Source organism: Branchiostoma lanceolatum, chromosome 2, assembly GCF_035083965.1.
Source record: "Branchiostoma lanceolatum isolate klBraLanc5 chromosome 2, klBraLanc5.hap2, whole genome shotgun sequence".
Lineage (NCBI taxonomy): Eukaryota > Metazoa > Chordata > Leptocardii > Amphioxiformes > Branchiostomatidae > Branchiostoma > Branchiostoma lanceolatum.
In genome coordinates, this window is record NC_089723.1 from 12679443 (window position 1) to 12705416 (window position 25974).

General features: G+C 42.1%; 1 protein-coding gene and 1 long non-coding RNA gene across 3 annotated transcripts in view; one reads left to right on the top strand and one right to left on the bottom strand.

Annotated features, from left to right (window-relative positions):
- LOC136427503 (sodium/myo-inositol cotransporter 2-like) overlaps window positions 1–25974 on the bottom strand; it is a 31791-nt gene extending 5817 nt beyond the window's left edge. Inside the window, exons 1-10 of one of the 2 annotated variants that reach the window (XM_066416396.1) lie at window positions 25753–25974; window positions 12486–12557; window positions 11960–12064; window positions 6194–6253; window positions 5208–5312; window positions 4502–4607; window positions 3911–3991; window positions 3231–3445; window positions 2098–2233; window positions 657–764 (exon numbers count right to left, since the gene is read on the bottom strand). In XM_066416396.1, the coding sequence (XP_066272493.1) occupies window positions 657–764; window positions 2098–2233; window positions 3231–3445; window positions 3911–3991; window positions 4502–4607; window positions 5208–5312; window positions 6194–6253; window positions 11960–12064; window positions 12486–12557; window positions 25753–25896 (1132 nt within the window). In that variant the 5' untranslated portion in view covers window positions 25897–25974. Of the gene's footprint in view, window positions 1–656; window positions 765–2097; window positions 2234–3230; window positions 3446–3910; window positions 3992–4501; window positions 4608–5207; window positions 5313–6193; window positions 6254–7573; window positions 7669–11959; window positions 12065–12485; window positions 12558–25752 lie in introns of those variants that run through there. The other variant, XM_066416397.1, reaches the window with a different exon arrangement.
- On the top strand, window positions 7791–10920 carry LOC136427505 (uncharacterized). Its single transcript, XR_010754441.1, has 4 exons — window positions 7791–7898; window positions 9964–10108; window positions 10301–10410; window positions 10559–10920. It is a non-coding gene; the product is annotated as an uncharacterized lncRNA (long non-coding RNA).

The following is a 25974-nucleotide window of genomic DNA, read 5'->3' on the forward strand; positions in this document are numbered from 1 at the left end:
CATTTTGTTAACGCAATTAACGGGAGAAGGTTTTGGTAGGCGAAGCCCACCCCTTTCTTCTCAAACAGGTCAGGTACCCATGGAGGCATGAGGTGAGAAAAGCCGTGTATGTAAGGTGCCTTCCCCAAGGACACATCGTCTGGTCAGGAATGTCAGCAATCGAACCCGTGATCTGTCAATTCCTTGGTCATTAACATCACATGGAATGTTAAGAATTCCCCAGAATTTGGGACTTGTTATCTCAATAGTTTTTTTTTAATTGCTTGGTTACCTTTCGTATGTGCATACATTCTTTTTCTTTGTTTTCTTATTTTTTTCTTTAACTGGGAGTAACTACGTATACAGATCAACAAAGGACTAAGTCTGCCCACGGCAAGACAGTGAAGTAAAAACTTAATTCGATGTCGGTTGGCATTGACATCAGGGCTCACCAATCCACGCTGAACAGGGACGGCGGCAGGTATCGACTTCCGTTGCACCTTTGACCCATTCCTGACGTCACATGTCCCTGTGATCATTGCGCGTCAAGAAAGTGGGTCAAATGATGAAAGTCGATGGATATTGAGTTGGATAGAGGTAAGACCTTTAATTTAGGTATGACATAGGCTTGGCTTATCTTCGCTGACTCGTTGACATACAGTGTAGTATGAACCAACCTGTCGGCATCAGCTCCAGCACGAGTTTTGGGTAGGCAATGTCGGTGCAGCTCACGGGGTTGTTGCAAACTCTGCTGCAGGCTTCCGGGGTCTGACAAGCAACCTCATCTGAGCAAACACAGTATAGAATCATACTTCATGGAACTAGAACCATACTTTTACTTACAGTGGCCGTGGATTTCACTTAGCTTATATTCTTACCTTGCGCGCAAAAGATCTTCGGTCGAGTCATACCATAGACTTTAAAATTCTCTGCTTAGCACTCAGCACTTACGGGTGAATATGACACACCGCTATACCAGGACTAGCCCATGCTTTAGTGCTTGCACAAGCTATATGCATCGAATAAACGGAGATTCCCCCGCCTTATGCGTCTTTGTAAGATGCCGGAATGGCTTAAACTTTTGATGTAACTTGTATTCTAAACTCAACCTAAGGCCAAAGGAAGTAGATTTTATGGATGACGTCCTCTGCAGACTCGAAATCTAACGCGAGCGCAGGAAAAAAGGAGATAGGCAAAAAAAGACAAGATGTCTAACTTCAAATTTAGAGACCATAAACTTTGTACAAAATGTAACAATGGTGGTAAAACATGGCATCATAGTCGGCCAGTAAGGCTTTTATTCTTGTATTTTATAACACAAGAAGTGACACTGGTGTCAACATGAAAAAATCATTATTAGTATACAAAATAAGATAAGCATTTCTATGACAAAGAAAACCAATAATACCAAGGCACATCTCCATTCATGCCTAGCTGTATCTGCAATCGGTTTTGTTAAACTTCATTTCCTGACTGCCGAGAAAAATGTCTTTAAAACTGTCCTTGAAGATTTTCATATATGAAAGGAATGAAATGCAACAGTTTACCTTATCGAATTGAAAATAAGAATAAAACAGCGGTCCTTGATAACTCTAGGCGAAAGTTTTATGGCCGCTAAACTCGGTAGCAGTGACTACGCGCTCGTGTATATAGCTGAACAGAAGTCCGTTCCCCTGCCAGTCGGAAACGACGTTGCCGCCTTGCCTTATAACTGTCTTTATACTAGCATGGTGGATCGGTGCTGAATGGTTTGCATGTTCCCTCTTGCCGCCGGGAAACAAAACATTAACAGCAACCAGCATGTTGAAATGCCTATTTACACATAGCACATAGGATGTTTTGCGATAGGACAACATATTTTGGCATTTTTGGTATGTTGGCCATCTCCGGAGGGTAACAACTTTTATTGTGTTATTCGAAAATCAATGATGGCATACACAAAAATTACTTACTGTATAGCTCTTAGAACAGAATACCAAAAGACTGCACAAAAAACGTATCGATATGATAGATGACAGCCGTGTAGGCTTGATCTGCGGCCCATTGCAATGCAAATCTAGGACACCAACATGGCCTGCTAAATTGAAATGGAAAGTGAGTGAAACACCCTTTACTTACTTGGATATAAAGACCTGCTGATCATTCCAGGAAAGATCATGAGGAACATCGGCAGTATCTTCATGTAGGAACACATGATGGCGCCTGCCTTGGCGTGACACATGTTCTTTGCCGCCAGACACCGTTGAATTATAACCTTTTCAGAAGAAGAAGAAGAATGAAAGTTTTATATGTACAAGGAAATGTCATAGGGAAGCTAAAAAAGTCTATTACAACAAATCAGCCACTGACAAAAGATAGCGGAATCTGTCAGAAACGTCTGTTTCAAAATTTCATCCAGTTGCTCGAGGAACTGTTTTTTGGCGTGCATTGCAACAAATGTGTTATTTTTTAAAGCTCCGTCAAATAAGGGATGGTCTAAGTGCATCGTCTAGCGTCTAGATTTAGTATTACAGGCAGAGACAGGTGTGTTATTTCTTTGGTTGATCTAATGTACACACATGAAAAGAAAAACACGTAATGATGTTGATGCTGATGACGTTACAGTTCTTATGAGTCAAATTCTACCAACACAAGGGAAGTGGAATACTGTTCTGGCCCCTCGCTCTGTCCCTTTCTCTCCCTGGATGTGTTTGTGTTTGTGTGAGTTTGATTCTGCCAAAGAGAGACTTGCTTATTCATCGCCTTTATTTAGTTCTGAAAATAAGTCTTGTCAGAAAACGGGATAGTTTGAAAAGTTGTGATAACTTCCATTTGCAGGGTTGTCTTAATGATAGTCTATTCTATAAGTGAATTAATGGCACAGAGGGGTGCTGTCCCATCAATTTACTAAAAGAGACATCTGAAACAATGTGATACGTTTTTGACAGACATTGTCACGTGTAGAAGTAGTTATCACGGTTTTCGATTGAAAAACTTTTTTGAAATAAGAAAAAAAATTGGATAAATAGCATGAGCTTCAAAAGGAGTTAGGCAGTTTATGCATAATCTGCCAATATGAACCAGTGCTATTGCCGTATTCCCTTCCAGAAGGATCAGTGCAGATTCTGTATGCTCTACGAGACGAAGCACTGCAGTTCTGTGTGTTCTGCCAGAGGGAGCACACTATTATGTGCATGCTCTGTGAGAGGGGTAAGTGTGCAATTTCTTATTGCCTTTAGTTGGAATGAACTACAAATTCTACACAGCCATACCTGATCAGCACACCAGTACCAGATAGAGTTGATGGTCATGCCCAGGACGGTTCCAGGCCAGGGGAAGTCCGAGTTCACAGGGTCACGAAGTAAATGGAAGGAGTCCGCGCGTGGAATGCCGCAGGTGTAGTTGGGATAGTGCTGTACCGTGTAGTCAGGAATGGACGTCATGTACTTGTCCACAAATGAAGTGAAGCCTCCGATTTCGACAAAAGCTGGGGGGGAAATTGTAAGTTGTCTTTCCTAGTTTTTCTGCCTCCGGTACTTTAGGCCAATGCCCATGTTGATTTGATTATATATATGGATGACATCTGCGCCGCATCAAGTTTACCCCGTTTCCAAAACGTTTTAGACTATACTGTAAATCGCACAAAGCAGCTCCAAAATGAACACTGGACCCGCGGCATGCTGGCAGCGTCGCTGCGTCCGAAATTGGATTTGTGTTATAACATTATAATAGGAATATCATTCAAAACGTACACGTATGACCAAAAAGACAACGAAACAAACAAAGCTTAAAAATATTAGTTTTTTGTCGATGAAATTCGTTGAGTGCTTTGTCAATTCGATCGGCCGAAGCGACGCCGCCAGCGTGCCGCGGGTCCAGTGAGAGGGGGGCTTTAATGATCTCCTCCCTGTGAAGAGAGCATGTTGCAGGACTATAAGGAACACATTCTTACCCAGTATCATAAGTATGGAGCATCCTATGAAGAGAATGACAGTCTGGGCCGTGTCTGTGTAGATAACCGCTGCAAGACCACCTGTTGATGAACACCGATGTCAACACTGATAAATATTGCCCTAGAGGGTTGTACCAATATCAATAATGTATCGACATTTCAAAATTTGTGCTACCGTCACAGGGCGTGAACGAACTTCGTCTCATAGACTTTTTCATGGATCCCATTGCATGCTGGGAGACGCAGTGCAGTATGGGTAGCCCAGTGGGCAAAGGAAACCATACCATGACTTAACACAACACACATGCACCACATACGCGTTATCATGGTAATCATGTTATTTGCCCCGACCTACCCACATTGCCCCGCGGCTACCGGCATGCAATGGGATCCACTAAAAGGTCTATAGTGTGCAGCAACATATTTTTGTTTAGATTTTACTCATTCTTCTTTATATAGAATGCAATATCAATTCAGATTTAATGTCGTTCGTAGTAAACGCCATAACGATCATGGTGCAAATTGTGAAAAATATGTGTATACCGTTTACAACATGTTCTATGCAAGTAGTCATGTGGTTTCCTAAATCACCTGTTACAGTGTACACCGCAGAAAGGGCTAGAAGGAGAACAATAGCCAGGTAGATGTTCCAGCCAAGGGCCTGCTGAATGTAGATTGCTCCGGCGTACATATCCACCTTTGAAAGATATACTGTTATGCGCCAATATACGATAAAACGTTTCACCAACACACAAACGTTGTTGTATGTGGGGCATCAGTTGTAAGTGGGGCATGCCTCTAAAATCGGTTCGTTAGACACACCCTTATCAGACATCAGCATCCTTTGTCATCAGAGTAAAAGAAGATGACGTCTCAACTCACAGCAAGGAAGTAACGATTATGCAATCAGAATAACATGTAGAGGGATCTTACCAACTTTTGATATCACTGATGCAGCCAGGCGCCATGTTGGTGTAACAATTTGCATTTCAACGGATCCTAGCTCAAACACACAGATCATTGTTGTTGATTATCACCAGGGTTTAGATTATTCTCATGGTGCTTATGATTTTCTCAGCTTTGACCTGTAGACATTTGATAGTAGTTATTCTAGAGGGTTAGATATCCAAAAACGTTATGACACACTGATCTATGATTCACTGAAATGCAAATAGGGAAACCAACATGGCGGCGGACATAGCGCTGATGTCACCTAAAAACACTCTATTATAGAGGTATTGCACAATTTACGGTATGGTATCATAAACGGTTGCTTCAAGTGACCGTTAAAGTGTACCGAGATCTTGGTGAAGATATAGATGAAGAGAACAAGAATGGCGAGGAAAACTTGTAGCCGGTTGCCTCCATAGCGCTTCTTCAGATACTCTGGCATAGTATAGACCTGCAGAACAGGTAAAAGAACCCAACACTATAGGTTTGTATCTATAGCTAGCTATCAAAAAAGTATTACGCTTCGCCTCAGTCTGATGATGGACGGGTTACTGCTTTTCTCCCCTTTCCATGCTCGGCCCTGCTTAGTCAAAAAAAATATATCTTTGGGATGCAACGTTTTGATCATATTTCATTTTCATTTATCCAGACTTCAGAGCCTAAGAAACTTTACGATATAGGGCATTCAAATTTTAGGGTGCGTTTAGAACAACCAGCGACGAATAAGCAAGACCTTCCCGTGAATTATTAGCCTCTTCCATTGACCCCATGACCTGTCATGTCTGATAATTCCGGTCATTCCCTCCCGTAAGACAGACTTTTGCGGTGACATCATGTTTCCACAAACTTTTTGCCACTTTACTGGCAGTCTATTTAAATTATTACGGACACACAAGAACATAACACTGAATCTCTCACATTCTTAATGCCTATGTCAATATGATACAACCATGCCCGTTTCAAAATACTGCACTCCCGTGTACATGCTATACTAGGGTTCCTGACATCACTTCCTGCCAGTCTGTGGGAACAAATTTTGACCTCCAAGTCAACACTCCCATCTTCGCCCTCATATTCTACCACTCTACTATCTTCAAATAACTACGGACACACAGCAACACAAACACACAGACACATCGGCAATAGCAACGATGAATTGAAAGAGATTTTCTAAATGCAGAATCAGTAAGATATCCAGGTGAATTCTTCAGATGGCCTCGATAACACCACATTTTGTGTGGCGGTCTTTGGGTACCTTATGAGAGTTTACGGTACCGTCAAGCTTGCTCACATTCGGCTTTTTTTTTAAAGCGGATATGAAAATATACTTACCCCACCGGCTATGTACACAGGTAGGAACAGCCATGCCATCATGAGCACAACAATCATTCCCTACAGAAGAAAAGAGCATGTTAAAGATGACTACTATGTACACTACCCTTCTACACAGAACGTACAATAACGAAACTCTTACGTATTCGTCAGAGCTGGTTCTCAGTATATCATTGTCAATGCTGACTTTAAACAAGAGTGTTAAGACTCCAAATCTCCATGAAATTTGTTATATGTGGTGTTCTTTTATTTGCCCAGCTATTTGCTGTTGCTGCTGCTTGTTGTGTTTTATGTGCCATAGGTTGCTTGGGGAATTCTTATCTCAGATTCGAACCCAACAGGTGGCTGTGCCAGCTGTCATAGTATGCCTACAATGGACATAAAGATTTTCCTCATTATTTATGTGAATTAAGTACCAATTTGCATAATTTGCTGTTCAGTTTAATTTGTACATCTCTGTCAAACCTACCTGCGTATGAAATAACATGAAAATCTGTCGTTCCTTTATCACGTCTTCAGAAATTTTATTGATGCACTGCAAATTTAAGGTGAACGCGGTCATATTTGCGTAGAAGCCTAGAGGAAAAGACCTGTCTAAAGTAGTGTCACGTTTATGCAATGCGTATTTCATAGGGTCCGCAACATCAGCTTGGCTGCCTGGCGCTCCACTATGTATTGTCTTGTTACAATTTTTTAATAAAGAATTTCATAGGGAATTTACCAAGAACCGACCACTTTTGGGTAAGTCTAAAAGATATGTTGGTGCTTTCTACACATTTATGTGTGCAAAGTGTGGTTTAGCTATTAAAGCATGCGGGCGCGCTCACTTTTTAAAGATTCTATTTCAACGGAGGCATTCCGATGTTTGCCCCCTCTCCCTTACAAAAGAATTATTCATGAGGAGCCAAATATTTGGTGTAAACAATGGTACCACAGAGGCGACCCCGACCAAACAACATATTCTGCCATTGTACTCTTACCAGATATTTAGTGTCACCGAGCAACATATACATCTTGTAAACGCCCTGGCACAAAAACATATATGGGTCAGAGGAGAGCATTTTCGTATGGTCGACGTGTTTTCGTTTTGAGCACTTGCCTATTTCATTCTCGCCGTTTCTATTATGCCACAATTGTACTGCCAAATACCGGATAAAAGGTTCTTGTCAATTGTTCCGAAAACTCACACAGATATTCCGTTGCTCTCCAAGCAGAGGAGTGGGTCCGGCAGGTTTTTGACGTGTTTTTAGGCGTTTTTGTCGGGCTTTCTGCTTTGTCATGGTATCTTTCTATCTTTAACCCACAGAAAGATGGGTTAAAGATAGAAAGATACCTGCCGGACCCACTCCTCTGCTTGGAGAGTAGTATATTGTATCTTACCGTACAGTATGGAACGTCACGAGTAGAAGCAGCCAAGAACTAAGGCTTTTAGGGCAGATCTTTGGGAAAACACCGCGTGCCCCTCTGACGTCAACTATTGTTTTCTGTCAGCAAGTTCGTACATGTCCCGATCGGGACGGGTGACGTGGGCTATTTTTAGCAATTTATGGAAACACCAGCTATTGTTCGTTCGAGAACCAGTTTTGACCGGGTTAGAGGGCTCTATAAACGGCCAAGAGTTGATGCGGGGATTCAGTTGGTGAGCGAGCTGTGGAACTGCGGTCTCTTCAGCGTCCGTCAGCGTCCGTCACCTCAGCGAGTCACTGTGGGTCGTCATCTTTTTATTTTCGTCCTTTACCCTTCAATGTATATGTAGGCCGAGCTATAACGCCTGGCGGTTCGATACATAGGATGATCAGAGAATTGAATGTTTCTTGACAAGTGATAGACCAAACCTTAAATAGGCGCAAGCTACCATGACCACCAAAACGAAAAATAAGTCAAGTCTGGTATGTAGAAACAATATTGTCTTGTTCGCTGTTCCAGCATATCTTGAAGTCACTGCTTGACCAAGGAGATTTTATCTAGAAGGTTCTAGATATAAATCTCCTTGGTTGGACGTATTGGAGAACGATTCTATATCCGATTGTTGAGCATATCTGTTGTCTCAGAATGTTATGCAGTTATTTTCCCGTTTGACCCGGCGCCTTTTGTTTGACCAAACAAAAGAATGCAGCGGTTGAAAAGATAGTTCTTTTTTGTTGTTTCTGTTTTCAAAGATGAAGGTAGTAGGAAAACGCAGTTACATATAATCTCCAAGCAGATCCACGCCGGGCGCGAAAATCGTAGTATGCTAGCCAGAGAGGGTCCAGTCATCCAGAGAAGGTTCATCAGCCCGGCTGATGAACCTTCTCTGGATGACTGGACCCTCTCTGGCTAGCATACTACGATTTTCGCGCCCGGCGTGGATCTGCTTGGAGATTAGTTACATACACATTCATGCATGGATGTCGTACCTCGGTTACGTGACTTTTGTCATATACCTAATTATCGTGTTCCTTGTTACGTTATAGATTGTACGCGTGTTGTACAGTTGCAGCGTGCGTTCTCTGGTTTAAGAATTTATTCGGGATCCAATCTGTTGGGAGTTGAGGCCCCAGGAAGGTTTTTGTTAATCTCCAAGCAGGTCTATAGGTTGCGAAGACCGTATCAAACTGGCAGAGGAAGTACGTTTTGCAACCCAAGATCTGCGATAACTGAAACTAAATGGCTATACAAGCTCCTTCTTCCAGTTGGATACGGTCTTTGCAATCCATTGGGCCTGTTTGGGGACTAGGTTGTTGTACCGATCTTTCCGGGAAAGTGTTTCTTTTCTTTTCTCCCACTGTTCTGTATTGGATTACAGGTTTGCGTACTTTAGAGGCTGTTTCACCGCATGAAAAAGGATATCCTAGAAAAAAAGAAGTATTTAAGATTTGGTTCTTTGTGGTTTTACAAATCATGAGATACTCAAATATGTCTGCAGAAAGTTGATAGATGAAGAGGCTAGGGTCCAACAAGGTCGAAATCCAAGGGAAAACATAGGCGATGCATCATTGACGCAAGATAGCAAAATAACATGGTTCGTGTCCGGTTGTCCTGGTCCGTCGTATCATTATAAACTTGTTCATCTGTCAATGACCTTCTAGCTGATGTTTGGGAACACTAGCAAATTATTGTACATTGGTTTAAAAGTAAGCTGTCAAATCTTTCAAATCTTTATTTGTTTGAACCAACATCACAGAAGTAACATATACATGTACATGCACTTCTGAATTGCGTTGATCTTACATATAACATACCTATGTACACAATATGACATAACAACGGACTACGACGCAGACTACAATTGACTGTTGTACATACGGATGGTATAGTGCAGGAAAGAGCTGTACAGTCTGTTCGTCCTGGCTAAGGGGACACTGATTCGGCCAGAGTTCCTTAGAGACCTTCCAGTGCCCACCGATCTAACATCTGGAACCAGATCGTGCAACGGGTGGTCTGAATTGAGCATGCACTTAAACAGTCTGAGAGCAGCAAGCTCACGTGACTCTCCTTCAAAGTTAGGAGGGTTGGAAGACTGTCACTATCTTGTTCCTACCTGTACCCCATTGTCGTCCATAGTGTAAGAGACGATTTCCATGTCCTGTCGAATTTTATTTTTGCCCATCGTTTGTCGGCTTTGACCCCCGGCTTGAGACCTGATAGAAGGTAAGTCTAATGTTGTTTGTTTTCAATTTTTTAACCGTTGCTCACTGCTAAAAATTCCACGACTCGTGACGCCCATTCACCCTAGGGGTAGGACCACTATACTTATCAACAATGTCTGTCTATTCCACCCTATCTATTAGCTTCGCAAGCGTTGGGTCAACGTCTGACGAGGCAGGCTGAACGGGTCCACTGGATTACCACCCTAGAAAATCCCGATGTATCAGACCAGTTCAAACAGTGGGCATGCATGGGATACCCTGATCCGCTTACTGATATGGCAATACGGTAAGCACACACACACACATAAAAAAGAGAGAAATTTCATTTCCTTGTTGCAAAATACGTAACATGATTGCTGATTCCTTGTAATTCATCTTTACTAGAAACAACCCGGTAACCTATCACCGCACATTTACCTCCTCCCGCTGTTAAGAAAACGTACTTCCTTAACTCAGATTGATGTTATATGTGTTGCAGAGACAATGCCCGATGTTTTGTACACATTCCTACATTCCATTGCCTCTGCACACCCTGTAGAGCGGTTGAGATGGCAGGCCACTATAGCATTGGACTTCTATTTCTGTAAGGTGAATGTCATAATTTCATTAATTATAATTGCCTTGTTATATCTGTAATATCTTACAGGTAATACATAGTCGTTTTATTTCTAATTCCAATTGCACAAGTACAACAATATCCTGAGTTAATACATCGTCGCTTCCTTCCTAATTCCAGCTGCACCCGTACAACCCGGGGCTGTGTCTCCGGCTCGATCCCCATCCCCCCAGCCGCAACAACCCTCTCTGAGACGGGTAGCCCTGCCTCAATGTCGCCCCGGTCGGAAATGTCTAGCCCTGTCTCAGAGTCGACCCGGACGGAGATGTCTACCCCTACCGCTGAGATCGACCAGCCCCGCACACCTTGCCCTGTCCGTGGCCCAGGCAGCGAGACCGGTGTCCGCCCATCCCATGCCGGATATCCCGAATGTATATATTGTTTTTGACAATTCCATGCCTCGATGTGCGCGGATGCATACGGGAAGTTATTAACGATTGATATCAAGTTGTTATTGATATTAAAGCCATGTTTTAAACCCATTGTGTGTGTGTTCACATGTCTTTTATGTGGTAGTTTCCTCCCCCCTCCCCCTCAGACAGTTGGAGGTCGTTGTGAGGTATAGGTACGGGGTAGTACAACCAAACATGCTATTGTGTACATCAACATTTCTCACGGATATGGTGGTCAGTGTTACTTTTAGGTCAACAGTTCAACCTGCCCTCAATTTACCCCCGACTAAAAGATGTCTTGACTCATCATGATACCAGTCCCTATCAGCCGCTGATAATGAACAACGTCATACGTCAGTGATAAAACTTCTTTAGATATGTACGTATAAACTCTTAGTTATGCATACATTACCTCTCAGTTATGCATAAATTAAAACGTGAATGAGGTTCATTAATTAACTCATTAGTTAAAATGTGTGCACACATTTGCATACATTTGTATGCTCATTGTGCTTTATGATCAGAATCTACTACTAATGCCATGTATGTTGAAACTGCCCTCATGAGTATTCTCATCACAGTCATATATTATGCACAGTCCTTGCAGCCGAATACCTTCTAATAGTGTACTTCTTTGATCGTTCTTGTCAATATATCAAACATCGATTTCTTCGGCTGAGCCTGCTAAGACGAACAAGACAACCTACGTGTACCTCCTACAAAAAACGATTCGTTGTATGTTTGATACACTGTTCCGTGGTTCGATTCGCAATACCAGCTTTGTAGTCCTATACTTAAGCAGCATTTTTTTGGGCTGGATTTTTTTCGCCCCCTCGCATTAGTTTTAAGGTCTCCAGAGGATGTCATCCATAGAATTAAGACGGTGTGGCCTTATCCAGAACTTTCGGCTGGATCCTAACTCAAAGGGCGCATGGAATTGAATATTGAAAATAAGACCTTGTTTGTGCATTTTTGTCCCCCTCGGCCAAATGCACGTAACGAAATAAAAAGGTTTACAAATACGCGTACACATACACAAGCTAGAGAATATAAGAACAGATAGATGCTGTACGTCATCACTTTTCAGCCTTCATGAGCTGATTGAAAGGCTGCAGATAGCACAACTCACGTTCCATTCGTAGCCTCCAACCGCTATTCCTCCGGCAGCCCCCGAACCGGCAAGTCCCACAAAATGGCCGCTGCCGACGTTACTGGAGAACAGGGACGCGCCGACCTGTCAGATGTAGAGCGTACAAAACTTTATTCGCTCGTTCTCATTTAAATGTACACACTTTGTAACTTTCGTTACCGTTTGAAGTTAGACGTTCTTGGATTAGGATTTGCCACATAAAAAGGTGCCAAACTGTCGTTTTTATAACGACTTAAAACTTTTCTTGCTTTTAAAAACGACAGTTTGGTAACTTATGTGTGGCATATCTTAATGTCAGAAACGTCTTACTTCAAACGGTAACGGAAGTTACAAAATGTGTACATTTAAATGAGAACGAGACTATTGTAAGTTTACACTCGTTTGGCAGTGCATGTCTTCTTAAGCTTTGGCCAAAACAACATGTAAGAAGAACTTAACCGTACGGATGATAACAAACGCAGAAGGAGATTCAACTTCATTCTGAATCGTTCAAAGTTCTACTCACAGCCCACCACACCATGTCTCTGCCCGCCAAGAAGTACCCGTCCACATTTCCACGGTTGGTTCGGTACATGGACTGGAAAACATATGGCATCACTTGTGAATGAGCAAAAAACAACCGTTACGGCTCTAGATACTATGAACAGGTTAATGCAGTATTCAAAGAATAAAGATATCTTTCATGTCTTTGAAAAGGTGTGATAAAGACTTTCGCAGAGGTATGATAAACCTTCATGATCCCCGCCTATGCTAAAAATAACTAGAGTTCCACGATCTCATATCTTCGCCAAATAATATCAAACTTACCGACTGATACGAGTAGATAGATGCCACATGTTTGGAAGTGCTCTTTCATGGAACGCAGCAGATTTCAAAAGATTAATCAATTATGAAAATTAGCTCCTTTTTGGCATAATTAGATCTTACTAAGTCAATCTTCAGATTCACTATCAAAATTAACTACTAATATCTTAGTATCTTAATACCAAATATAACAAATGAAACCAGAGTCCTGTTTTTTTAATAGCCCAACTAGTCTGTTTACTTATTAAACCTAGATTCCAGGACACCAGCTGTGAACCATTATAGGGAAAGATTATCCTATAGCATATGATGCAGCAGTGCCAGAAATTTTCTTTAATGATTATGTAAAATAGGTCATGATTTGCATAATGTGCATCTCATTATGTTAACCATTACCTAAAACAATGAAAGTCCACCAATCCCTGCTTGGGTTATCCTCCTAAAAAATTACAAAAACAAAAACGCCCTCTACAATTCTGAGCAATCCGCTGGGAGGCCCGAACTTACATTACTTACTTCCTGCCTCAAGAGCTACCCACCACTCAGAAATCATGACCATAGCTGTTGAAAAAGAATTGACCACAAACTTTCAGCGGATCGATAAACTCTCCTCATTTATTATGTAATCTAGCACCTGGTTTTCATGATTAGTATTTTGTTATGTAAAGCATGTAAACGGAGATGGGCGCCGCCATATGCACCGTCTGGTGCGGGGAGGACTTTAACTTTTTAACTTTTATGTTAAGCATCACCCAAGTTATCTACGTGCCAAAAATCATGACGATCCGTCAACCCCTGCTGGAGTTATTCCCCTTCAAAGCTTCCAACAAAAACGCCCACTACAGTTGCAAACGAGCCGCTAGGGAATACAGTCAAACCATTTACTCCCTGCTCCAAAATCTCTTTACCACTCAAAAATTATGAACCTGACGCTTCCAGAATATTTGACCTCAGTCTTTGAAGCTCCGCTGCAGTTCTTTAGGTACGCGCTAAGAGGCCCATTATCGAACAAAGTTCCAGCCATAGTTCCTCGAGGTATGTCGTCCACATACAAACACACAGACATACACATGCCGCTGCAGTACTGTAGGAAAACGCCAGGTGAGCCATTTTCGAACTTGACATTCTTTCCCACAACCGCTACTTACTAACCAAAAATCATGAAGATCCATGCTCTTGACATACATACAGACCGACCCCACAGATGGCGTAACTGAAAACATTACCTTCTCAGCTAAGGTAATAAAAAGTAGCCAACCCAATTCCTGTCGGCTTTCTGGCACCTTTAAATTTGACCTAATTTCCTGTTAGTGTCCCGACGTGCCTAGCATCCCAATGGCAATTGCGAGACTAAGGACACACATCAGGACAAACAATCAAACACACCAACTGATCACAATACCTCCGTTTTCACGAAGGTAAAGACCATAGTTATGAGACTCTGCATCGGACATAAGATCTGTACGTAATATATTTGATATCGCGTGTTATCAAATACATGTCCGTTACACCCAATGTATTTTGAGCCAAAGGACAACGTGACCTGTGTCAATGAGTAACTGGGACCTTACCACTCAGAAAACCTTGTGGAATTCAATACAGCATTACGAAAGTCTCTAAATGTTCGACGCGACTTGTCGGTAAACATTCAGATATACCAAGAGGGCGGAGGTAGCTAACAAACCATTCAGACATTCCACTATCTCTAATGTCGTTATGTTGACATTGCGCAAACTCAAAGAGCAAGTACTTATAACCCGTTAAAACACTCGTTTTGTCTATCTGTTCCCACTCAAAATTATGTAATGTTCAAGCAGATATTGGGGTGAGGTGAAATATCGTAACGGTTCTGCTAGCCGGGCTTCTCTGACGAACATCCACCGAAAAGAGAAGCTCAGCTAGCAGAGAAGCCAAATGTTACGATATTCCGCTCAACATCTGCTAGGAAATAAAAACTGTGCAATTTTGAAGCGTTTAGGTAGACGGCGTGATTGTAGGAGATAATAGATAGAACAAGAGTGGTTTTTAAAAAACACACCGGCGACGTGAGGATTATGCAAAATTTGTCCTCATTTGCATGATTTATATCTTACTATGTTAACCTTCACGAAACCTTCAAGGGCCACAAGTATAAAGTTTCCGTTAATTAGAAATATGGAACAATAATATTTTCAACTTAATTATGCATACTAAATATCATGGAAATCCGTTGTTCCTTTGTCCATTTATTCTCTTTAGAAAATTTTTCACAATAACGCCCCTGCAGTTTCAGAGCAAGCTGTTAGGGGACCAACACCTACACCAATTCTTCATTACATCACAAGCTATCTGCCACCAAAAAAATCAGGACCATGGCACGTCCAGCTTAACCATTGTAATCCATCAAGGGGATCTTGGGTTATGCTCACCACAGTAGTCCGGAAACACACACACACATAGACGCAAACACACTTACAAACGCTGTCATAAACATAATCTTCTTGGCCAAGGCAAAACAATCATGCATATTATCTTTCTGATACTGTCCCTGCTTCGTACTCAACCATCTAGTACTTCAAACCTACGGAACCTCCTTACCACAGTAAAGGTCAGTAAAGAAAAGGAAACTGAAGTGGTACGGTCACGTGTCACAGTCATTGGGAGTAGCCAGAAGCAATCATGCAAAGAATCGTTCAGTGAGGAAGAATGGGGAGTAGACAACGGAAAAGATGGGAGAAAATCGAGAAGGGTGAAGAAAACTAGTTGCAAAATCTTGTGTGGTGCCACAACGTTCAAATATCTAGACTAAGGGATAAAAGACGAAGGGGATATATATGTATACGTATATACACTGGGTCTGGGTCTAAACGGCCCGGTCGAGGACGAGGCGGCCCAAAACGCGCCTGGCCAGTTTGGAACGACTTGGGACGCGCAGGGACGGCGTCCCAAACGCTTAGCCTCAAGACGCTTTTGTTTTCACATAGGTCAGGTCTTGAAGTTACGTCCACTCAGAACATTTCAGCATACTCCAAGCTCAAATGAAGTATCCACCCTGATGTCACCGGGAGCGACACAGCCACCGCGGGATGCAGTCAACTCCAGCTCGATGGCGTCGATCCCATAGATCTGCCCCCTCGTGGTAAGTTCCTTGAAAAATGACTGTTTCCTTTTACAGAATTGCATCGCTTGCCAAACAGGAAATAGAAAAATGTAACAAGGCTCAACTTTTGCATTAGTTTGTGACAAGCTTTAATCGGTTGGTAACATAACTTTGTCATAATCTATCGTGCTGTAACGTTATATACTCATACGGAAATCGACGGCATAGTGAGGCCTGCATGTTTCCATCGGTGACCGCCCTTTGTTCCGAAATGACTATGTTCCGAAATCGCTATGTTTCGAAATCCCAATGTTCCGTAATCCCTATTTTCCAGTTCACTCAAATAACAGAACTTGTCCCAAGTATGCTGTTCACACACACACACACACACACACACACACACACACACACACACACACATACATACGTATAAAGGCTACCAAAAACATAACATTCTCGGCAAAGGTAATAATTCATCCCGACTCCCTGCCATTTGAATTCAACAAAAGTCATTACGTATACCTGTGAAATATTGTAGATACAGATAATTAGTTGATACCTGAATACCCACACAAAATATAGATACATATTTTTTTTTGGTCACTGGTTTGCAGTTAGAAAAACTTAAACATCTTAACACTTGTTTTTTGAAATCCAACTATGACAATTCATTACTGACGAAAGTGATTTGCTGTATGTATGTTAGACTATGTTGATTTGATTATATGAATGACATCCTCTGGGGAACCCAGCTAATCGGAGCGTGCTATTGAAAAAAATGGCAAAAAAAGTTGCTTTCATTATGAAATCTTTGTGGTCAGAACACAGAGTGTGTTATGCAGAAATATAGGTTCTTCATTTTGTTATTTCAAAACATATACAGTCTTTTTAATTTCGCATCTTTTTACCATTTACAGTATGGCCGAACCCTTTTTTTCTTCAAACGGCCAAAAATTGTAGCCTCCTTTGCAGATTCCTTCCGGCTGTTTTCTTTTTTAAGTTACAGTTTCATTATTACATTTCTTTTATTCAGTTTTTATATTAGTTATTGCTGGCCGGCCAGCTGGCTGGCCGAAAAATGTGTTTTCCTTTGTGTTATTCTTTACTGAAGTGGACTACAAAGCCAGTCACAGAAATATGAAGTAACAAATGTTCTGTGGAGTTAGCAGGTAATTTTCAAGAGGTCTGTCTGATAAGAAATGTGAATAAAAAAAAACATGCTAACATGCTATCGGCAAGTTAGTTCAGTCCAGGAAGCAGAGAGAACCTCAGTTAAGACTGATGTTAGCATAGCCAGTATGACGTAGTCATAGTCAGTCCGTCTTAAAAGTCTCCCGTGCTCAGTGTACGGAAAGCCTTGTCTCTGTGTCCTTTCTTTATCCTTACTATGTTAGTTTTTCGAAGCTTCAAAGATGCAGCTAAAATTCATTCATGATAACAAAAACCAAAAACTTTTAAGACATTGAGAAACAGCTGTGATGTATGGGTATTTATAGCAACATCCAGAAAGTTTATTTCAAACATCGAGAAACAGCTGTAAAAGTGTATACTGTATAAACCATCGCCTTTTCTATGCCGTATGCAATGGAATTCGTCCTTGCTATAGAAAAGGCTATACCTGCAAGGCGTTGCCAAAAAGTAATTCCCTAGGGAATACGTTCGCGGAAATCCTAGAATATTTAGCAAACCGAAAGCAGTATTATACAATAGGCGACGCCTAAGGTACTGAACAACGCTTTCGCTGCTTTGACTGCCACAGATGCAGGCTGGACTTGTAGCTAGGTTACGTGTAAATAAACTTTGGTTTAGACTGCAGGTCATGTGAGGAGGGCACAGGTGTACAGGTTACCATGGCTAAGATGTGGTTTTACCCAGGGGCTAACTAGTTTCATTAAATGTTTTATAAAACGAAAGATCAAGTGATCGATCAGCTATATCAACACCGTTCCACTGTCGTGATGCGTTGCATAGGGAATAAAAGACGTTTGGTATCGAGTTGTAGAAGAAAAACGGTAGCCGTAGATTAAGTTTGTTGCAAAGATCGTAAGAGTTAGAAACGGAAACTTCAGGAGGGATCAAATCCTTGAGATATTGGCGAGTATGACCACGAACAATTTTGTAGAACATGATCAGAGAGTGAACATGACGACGATCCGAAAGTTTTTCCCGATCTAGTTCAGCAAGAAGCGAAGGATACGAAGACCCCTATACAGCCCCTGAAACTGCAAGAGCGCATTCGTATTGGACTCGTTCTAATCATTGGGAATCACATAAAGTACATCCGTGCCATATAATGTCAGCATATTCAAGGAGAGGGCGAACAAAGGATTTATCAACAACATCAAGTCTTTGTGTTGACATCTGGCATCCAGCTGGTGGAATTCAGTCCCTCCGGATCTCAGGGCGAGACTTTCTAGACCACCCACAGCAGGGCGCACCCAATCACCGACAGCTGGGCGTGACCGGCAGCAGTGCGCAACCAATCCCCGACAGCTGGGCGTGATCGACAGCAGTGCGCAACCAACCACCGGCAGCTGGGCGTAACCGGCAGTAAGGCTTAGCCAACCACCGACCAACCAACCACGGTAAGGCGGAACCAGGGCAGGGCCAAAGACCAATCCATCACGCTTTTAGGATGCTATATGACCATTTGACCATCAGAAGTTGGATCCTTTGTTCAAAATCCCTCGTCAGTATATGGGTTTGATTCCAAAGACCAGGCCACCAAGAACAAAAAGGGAAGGTCAAGCGGCTTCGGTACTCAAGAAAGCAAAGAAGAGACCAAAAAGCAGGTGACCTCCAGCTGTTTGGAGACGAGGAAAAGCCCAGGAAGCCACCCACACCTTCCGCCAGAGACTCAGATAGCGGTCTGAAGGTTAGTGAAGTTCTAGGTCTAAACATGTTGTACGGGGCATATATCGATGCTTTATTTGACCCAAGCATATGTTTCTATACACATAGAACTTGCCGTTTCTATGTTTTATCACCACGTTATTTCGTGGTATGCATTAATTCTACTGTCCAACACAGTGGTTACAAACGACAAGTCTTCTATGTATCTTGCACACTGCGTGATGGAAAACTGATTTGAAATTGTAGCACCCCTGGCCTCCCATATATACCTCATCATGAGTTCGTTTAGGTTTTACAGATTTTGATATGTGCAAACTTCTAAATACGGTTTGAAAGAGATATGATAAGTACCTTGATGATCTTTTCGACATGGAAATATTTCTTGTAAACTTACAAATTTACAAATATCAGCTCAGCCGACACAAATATCCCTCACCGGTGAGTTACAGATATTCCCAACAGTTCAGTTAACCATTAATGAGCATTGATTTAAATCAAAGTTGCAGAAGTTTTGTTTATCCATTTGTGTTAGTGGATAAGACCATGGTCAAGTATAGTGAGAAACTTCTAGCAGACAAATGTTTTTTTCATGTCCAGTTACGGACGTGTCTAGCTTTTGGATTGGAAATGCTTTCAAGTGTAGGGTTAAACAACGTTACCGTATAAAGCATAAGATATATGTCACCTAACACGTTTTGACTACCAATAGTTAGTTGCATGTCATGTATGGAACTTCTGTATACTATTAACCAAAGTTGAGAGTAATTCATCAGCTTGCTTTTTTTTCAGGAGTTACGAGATAATAAGGATGAAGGAAGGCTGGAGCAACCAGACCGGGCAACGTATCTGGAGGACAAGTTACATGGAGACTGTTCAAACAGTTTGCCTAGACAACATGGCTAGTAACATTCATCTCCTCTTTTTTTTCCTTGTTTATTCGATTACGATGAATGGAGGGGGATACAAAACAGCTCTACAAGCCTTGTCTACCCCCTCCAAATTAAAGTTTTTGCTTGTTAAGTTTCATTTTCCATCATAACAAGCCCATATATTACATAGTCAACATACTCATACTGAATTGAGATGGTTGGTTTAAAAACTGAACTTGGAATGCCCAAGTATTTTAACCAGGTACTTGAAAACCAGACCATGCTTGGTTTGGGGCTGGGGAAGAGGGATGGATGGTGTGTTGGTTGATCAATAAGATTGTACATTGTATGAAAGGGCATGACATTTCAATCACCTAAGAGGTCTCTTCCAATAACAGTTTAGTTAAGTAACTACTAATATCAATGCAACCAAATACGATCGTTTTTCGATCAGCATTACTGGGAAGTGCGTCAGGCATGCGGTCGGCAGACGTTGTGTGCGTCCGGAATACGCTCGGCATACGCACCTGATACGCACCTATTCGCTACAAAGACCATAGTATTGCGCACTTAATACGCAGATCACACATGTACATGTCTCATACGCAATTTTATTCGCTGAACTCGTTATTCGCACGCTATATGTGCGCCACGTATAGTCACAAAAAACGTCAGCCCGGTGAGACCTGTCAGAAATTTAATAGTGACGGGCGCATAACGCCGAATTTTACCACCTACTGGCTTGGGGGTCATCTCTCCGGTCGCCAGCAGCCGTTAAAACTTATTTAAATCGGCTCTGCCGCAAACTTCCTTAGATTTACTGGGTTTCTTTGCAAAATTCTAAGCTCTCAATATCTTTACACTGCGATTTTTGCTCGTTAAAGATGACGAAATATGCAACATCTTTTTGGACGTCATGTGTCGCATGAAGTCTGTCAAATGACGGAAATGACGGATATGCTGACTAGGTAACTAAATTTTGCCGTTTTTGTTGACCTGCGTAACATGTAATTCATGTGTTGGGTCATTGTAAGGGCTTTCCTTGATAACTGAGCAACATGTCAGACTCTCAACCTTTGTTTACTAGTTTGAATAAATATAGATACATGAATAGATAGAAAAAAGGGACAAATTTGTTCCTCGGTGAACGGCAGTGAATGACGTTTCTTTTTGTGCCCGCAGGTGAGCTACGCCGCAAACACCTTCGGAATGCATATAGGGTTCACTGGAGTAAACAAAGAAGGAAGGAGTGTGCGCTGATAACATCAACCCAGGAGAAACAAACATTGAATTCAGGATCACCACAAAGGCAAAACAAAACAAATATGTTCCTGCCACATTTTACACATAGGTACCGCTGTAGGGGAAGTCGGCAGAAGGAGATCTTCTACTGGATGTCGGTGAGACGAGCTGCATCCCTAGGGGGATCTGTAACAGACGCCCGTGCGTCCGTAACGTCGGGACCGAGGGAAGCTACACAACAAGCGTCGTCGACAAAAAGAAGGGAACGAGAGAGAACCAGATCTGTAGCAGAGCCACGATGTGAAGTCAATATATTGCGCTGCTACAGCTGCTACTACAGCGAGACAAAACCTGACGCCAGTTAGAAATACCCGACTGACTTGAACATGTTTATACCACGGATATACTAATATATTGTCTATTCCATTATGTATTTTGTGTGTTTATAGTAGTGATCTATTGTATATGTATATCGAAATCGTACACTAGGTTATTAACCTGGCCGATGACGGTTCTAATCAATCCTGGGGGAGATGTAGCCTGACTACATCGCGCTCCTAGCGGCGGCCCGACGGATACCACCCCCAAGAGGGGGTCATTAACCTCCGCCAGGGAAAGCTTGTGTAAACACAGGCTAGGGGTGGATGTACCAAAATGAAATTGAAAACCCAACACGAATATTGTAAACAATCAGTGTGTACGAAAGCTCTGATACGATTGCACGCTCTCACGAAACTTGCAAGAACACGCTCTCACCAACTTGCAAGAAGATACTCGGAACACTTAATTAGTCGAAGGGCCAAGCATCGAATATTCGATTCTACTTCCGGGTTTTTCTAAAACGGCACAAGATCGAACATCGTTGACACGAGTAGCGCGGGGTGAGAGGCCAGGTTAGCTTCTGACGTTTGACCGTTTACCCGCAAAATAAACACCGAGGGCCGGTGATAACGATGAGATCAAGAAGATAAGGACCAATTTGAGCCCTTTTTGTAGCTAAACTCTCAATTATACATGTTTTTCTCCTGATAATTTGGCGAACATTTGGGTCGGTATGCTAGAAACCATACTCTAGACGCTCATGTTTATTAACGGCAACTGTTGTACAGAAGCTAGTATCTAATGTTTTGTGTCCGTCCAAAAATAGGGGGTACCAGGTTAGTATTGTGTGGGAAAAAAAACTTCAAGTCGGGTCAGCTATAACGCCGGACTTTTAGCCTCACAACCACACACCATCCACCCTCCCCACCCTAGGCCTTCTCCCGTTATATTGATTTGTACATACCCAGCGGGAGAGGTAGACAGGAGAGTTTGACAAAGCATAGGTACATGTATATGGGACAGTGCATTGTTGCCGTACATGACTTTTATACACAACTTTCTAGTGACTACACTCTGTGGCCGTGGGATGCCCGCAATTGGACACGGCACAAAAGGACTGGGTACGACACAAACTTCCGGGCACGGCAGGAAATTTGAGTGGGTACGGCAAAAATCACCGGGCACAGCACGAATTTGTAGCGGGTACGGCACGAATTACTAGGTACAGCATAAATGAGTTTTGTGGGGGTGTTATAGAGGCCCGCGCCCAACATCGGTCAGGGAGGAGCCAGTCACTTTCTCGGACAGTGGAGTTACGTTGGCATTACACAAACTAAATAAAGTCTGTGGTTAACAGGTAAACATGTATGCACTTTGTGACAGCTCAGTGTCATCACAATCAGCAGATTATTTCCACAGTCAGCAAAACCAAAGTCGATCTATATCTGAACGCGTTAATCCCATTACAAGCTGAGTATGATGTTGATCACAAAGCAAACAAGACTGTTCTTCACATATATAAACAAAATGCTCAAGTTGACCTGCACCTGTTTACGTCTTTGAGTGTGAACAACTCTAACAAGAGGAGAAGGGGGCTGTTTTATTGTATGAAATCACCGGGAGGACAAACTTACATAATGTTATAGTACAGAACAGCCTTATAGAAATTACCTGAGCGACCGCGTTCCAATGTACAACGCACAAGCAGCCGCGTCTTTAACAGAGCGAACATTACTACGCCATCAACCATTTACATCTACAATAAGCTAAATGATCTAATTGAAGATAATGAGTAATGTTCCTGGAAATCATGACACACGTTTGCGAAAGGTTTCAGGAACTCTACGTGCTTATCATATCGATTAAAGCAAGACGGCCAGGTTCATTGGCTTCATGCACACGGGGTAGAACGCGCGAGGAGCCGCGTCTTCATAACGGAGTGAACATTTTCTATATGAGTGCTGCGCTCCCCTATATTCAAGTCGACAATAAGCTATATATGAAACAAAAGCCATGGTTTCTAAAAATCAGGTCACGAATTGTCACGATGATTCATGAACTTAACATGCTTATAACGCCGTTTAACTTTTGACCGCGAAGTTCCGTGATTGCACGGAGAGCGACCGCGCGCGCAGGTAGAACGCGCTAGGTGCGGCGTCTTCATAACGGAGTGAACATTTTCAGTATTCTACGTCGTGTACTCAAGTATCTAAATCAACATCAAACTACTTACCAATGGAAAGCTAAAGTTTGAGAGAATCAACATACAAATCATAGGAGGGTTAGTGAATTCTTGGTGTTTACGACGCCGTGACAAAGATTAACATCAAGTCCCGTGGTTTCTGCTCCGCCGACGCGTTCGAATTGTGTTCGGAACGCGCAAGGCGCCGAGTCTTGTTTTTCAACAAAGTGAACATTTTCTATACGAGTGCTGCGCTCCCCTGTTTTCAAATAAAGAATAAATTATATATCAAATGAAAGGTAAGATTTCTGGAAATCAGCACAAAGAGTTTCAAGAATATTCATGAACGCTACTTACCTGCTGCAAGCCATCCAAAATGGCGTAAAATACGCAATGTTCAGTGGATAATTTCTTATAGTGTGACTCCTTAAACACCAATAAGTTTGCCACCGCTGAGCGCACCAATGCTTGTTCTTTAAGCATGCCAAATTTCATGGAACTGCAGTCAACCAACTTTCTGCTAGGAGTGTTTAAGTAGAGCCTACTTGAGGGTATTTTCACGGGAGAGGCGCGTTGCGTCGTTTTAGCGTTTTAACAAAATAAGCGTGTTCTAGAGCGTTGGCCCTTCGACTATAATCTTGTAATTACTGACACAGTTTGCTGTTATTGTTGTGCCATGATTCCCAAAAATGTGTTTTCCTTTTGTTATTCTTTACTGAAGTGGACTACAAAGCCAGTCACAGAAAGATGCAGTAACCAATGTTCTGTGGAGTTAGCAGGTAATTGATCAAGAGGTCTGTCTGATAAGACAGAATAAAAAAACATGTTAACATGCTATCGGCAAGTTAGTTCAGTCCAGGAAGCAGTGAGAACCTCAGTTAAGACTGATGTTAGCATAGCAAGTATGACGTAGTCATAGTCAGACTGTCTTAAAAGTCTCCCGTGCTCAGTGTACGGAAAGCCTTGTCTCTGTGTCCTTTCTTTATCCTTACTATGTTAGTCTTTCGAAGCTTCAAAGATGCAGCTAAAATTCATTTATGATAACAAAAACCAAAAACTTTTAAGACATTGAGAAACAGCTGTGATGTATGGGTATATATTGCAACATCCAGAAAGTTTATTTCAAATATCGAGAAACAGCTGTAAAAGTGTATACTGTATAAACCATCGCCTTTTCTATGCCGTATGCAATGGAATTTGTCCTTGCTATAGAAAAGGCCATACCTGCAAGGCGTTGCCAAAAAATAATTCCCTAGGGAATGCGTTCGCGGAAATCCTAGCATATTTGGCAAACCGAAAGCAGTACTATACAATAGGCTCCGCCCCTGAGGCGTCGCCAAAAATCATTCGTCATTCTAGTTAACATTAACACAATGATGAGAGCTGTTCAATACAATTTTAAGTGCCCAGATCGATGGAATCTGGCTTTAGATAAATGGGATTTCGCATGAGAAATGTAGATTTTCATCTTTGGTTTATTCGACAAAAACTATGGAAACAGATTTTACTTCGGAAACGTTTAGTCAAGCCTTTCAGAATTGAAAATTTCCAATGGTTATTGTTTTTCTGTAATATCAGTCTTTTGAATAGAATATCAAAACATCTTCTCGCACGCGTTGTTAATCATTTACCAAGGCTGTGTCACATGGTCAAGATATATTAGGTCTCGCTGTCGCAACGTTGTCTTAAGCCCACGTACTCTGTCTCAAGCCATTTTCGACAATATTCTTTCGACTCCATTTTTCAAGTCTCTTCCAGAATTAGTGAAGAAGACATAGTGAAAATAGGCAGAACAGTTTTCCAGAGCCTCGGATTAGTCAGCCACAGTGTTGACGACCCGGCGGGCTAATTCCTCTGGTGAAATATATTCTCCTTTTTTTTTAAATGTTTGTAATTTGCATTTTGTAATATTTTGCAGCAACACAAGAGATGAGGTACACAGCTTTCCCGTCCTATCTGACGACATCCGCTTGACTCTAACCCAACAAACATAACATACTTCTTTGGAACTCCCGCGTGCAGCTTGACCCCAGGATGACCTTTGTACACATGAACCATGATAAAATGTAGGACAAAGGTATTTTGGTGGAAAGCGCCGGTAGAATTAGTGCTATAGACTTGGTAAAATCCATACTTAGTAATATATTACAGTCGCACATCACGTATTGGATCTAGTAGAAGATTCTCAAGATGGTGTGTCTTCATTCAATGACAGTGTGGTAGGTAACAAATAAGCCGTATGCACACTAGCATACTAGTATGTACACACATCAGTAAAACCATATGCACCAGGGATAGAAAGAACTGTTCAGATACAGAGCTACACTGTAACCAGTAGGACTATAATGTTTCATTTACAGTTTAGAACTTAATGAGATACCATGATTGGTCCAACTACCAAACGTCTGATGATAATACTTACCCACAGTCCGACTCCAAGAATGAAAAGGAAGTACACGACCAAGACGGCAATGTCTGGAGGGTCTAGGGAGGTGGATGAACCGGGAATGGCAGTGGAGTTTGCCGCCATGGTGGAAGTTCGCGTGGAAGGACTGCTCACCTCCATCTTGTATACGTGACCCTCTGTGTTATGGTGTAACCGGCGGTGTAAAGTGGGCGTATCGTAAGGCCATGCTTGTATTGG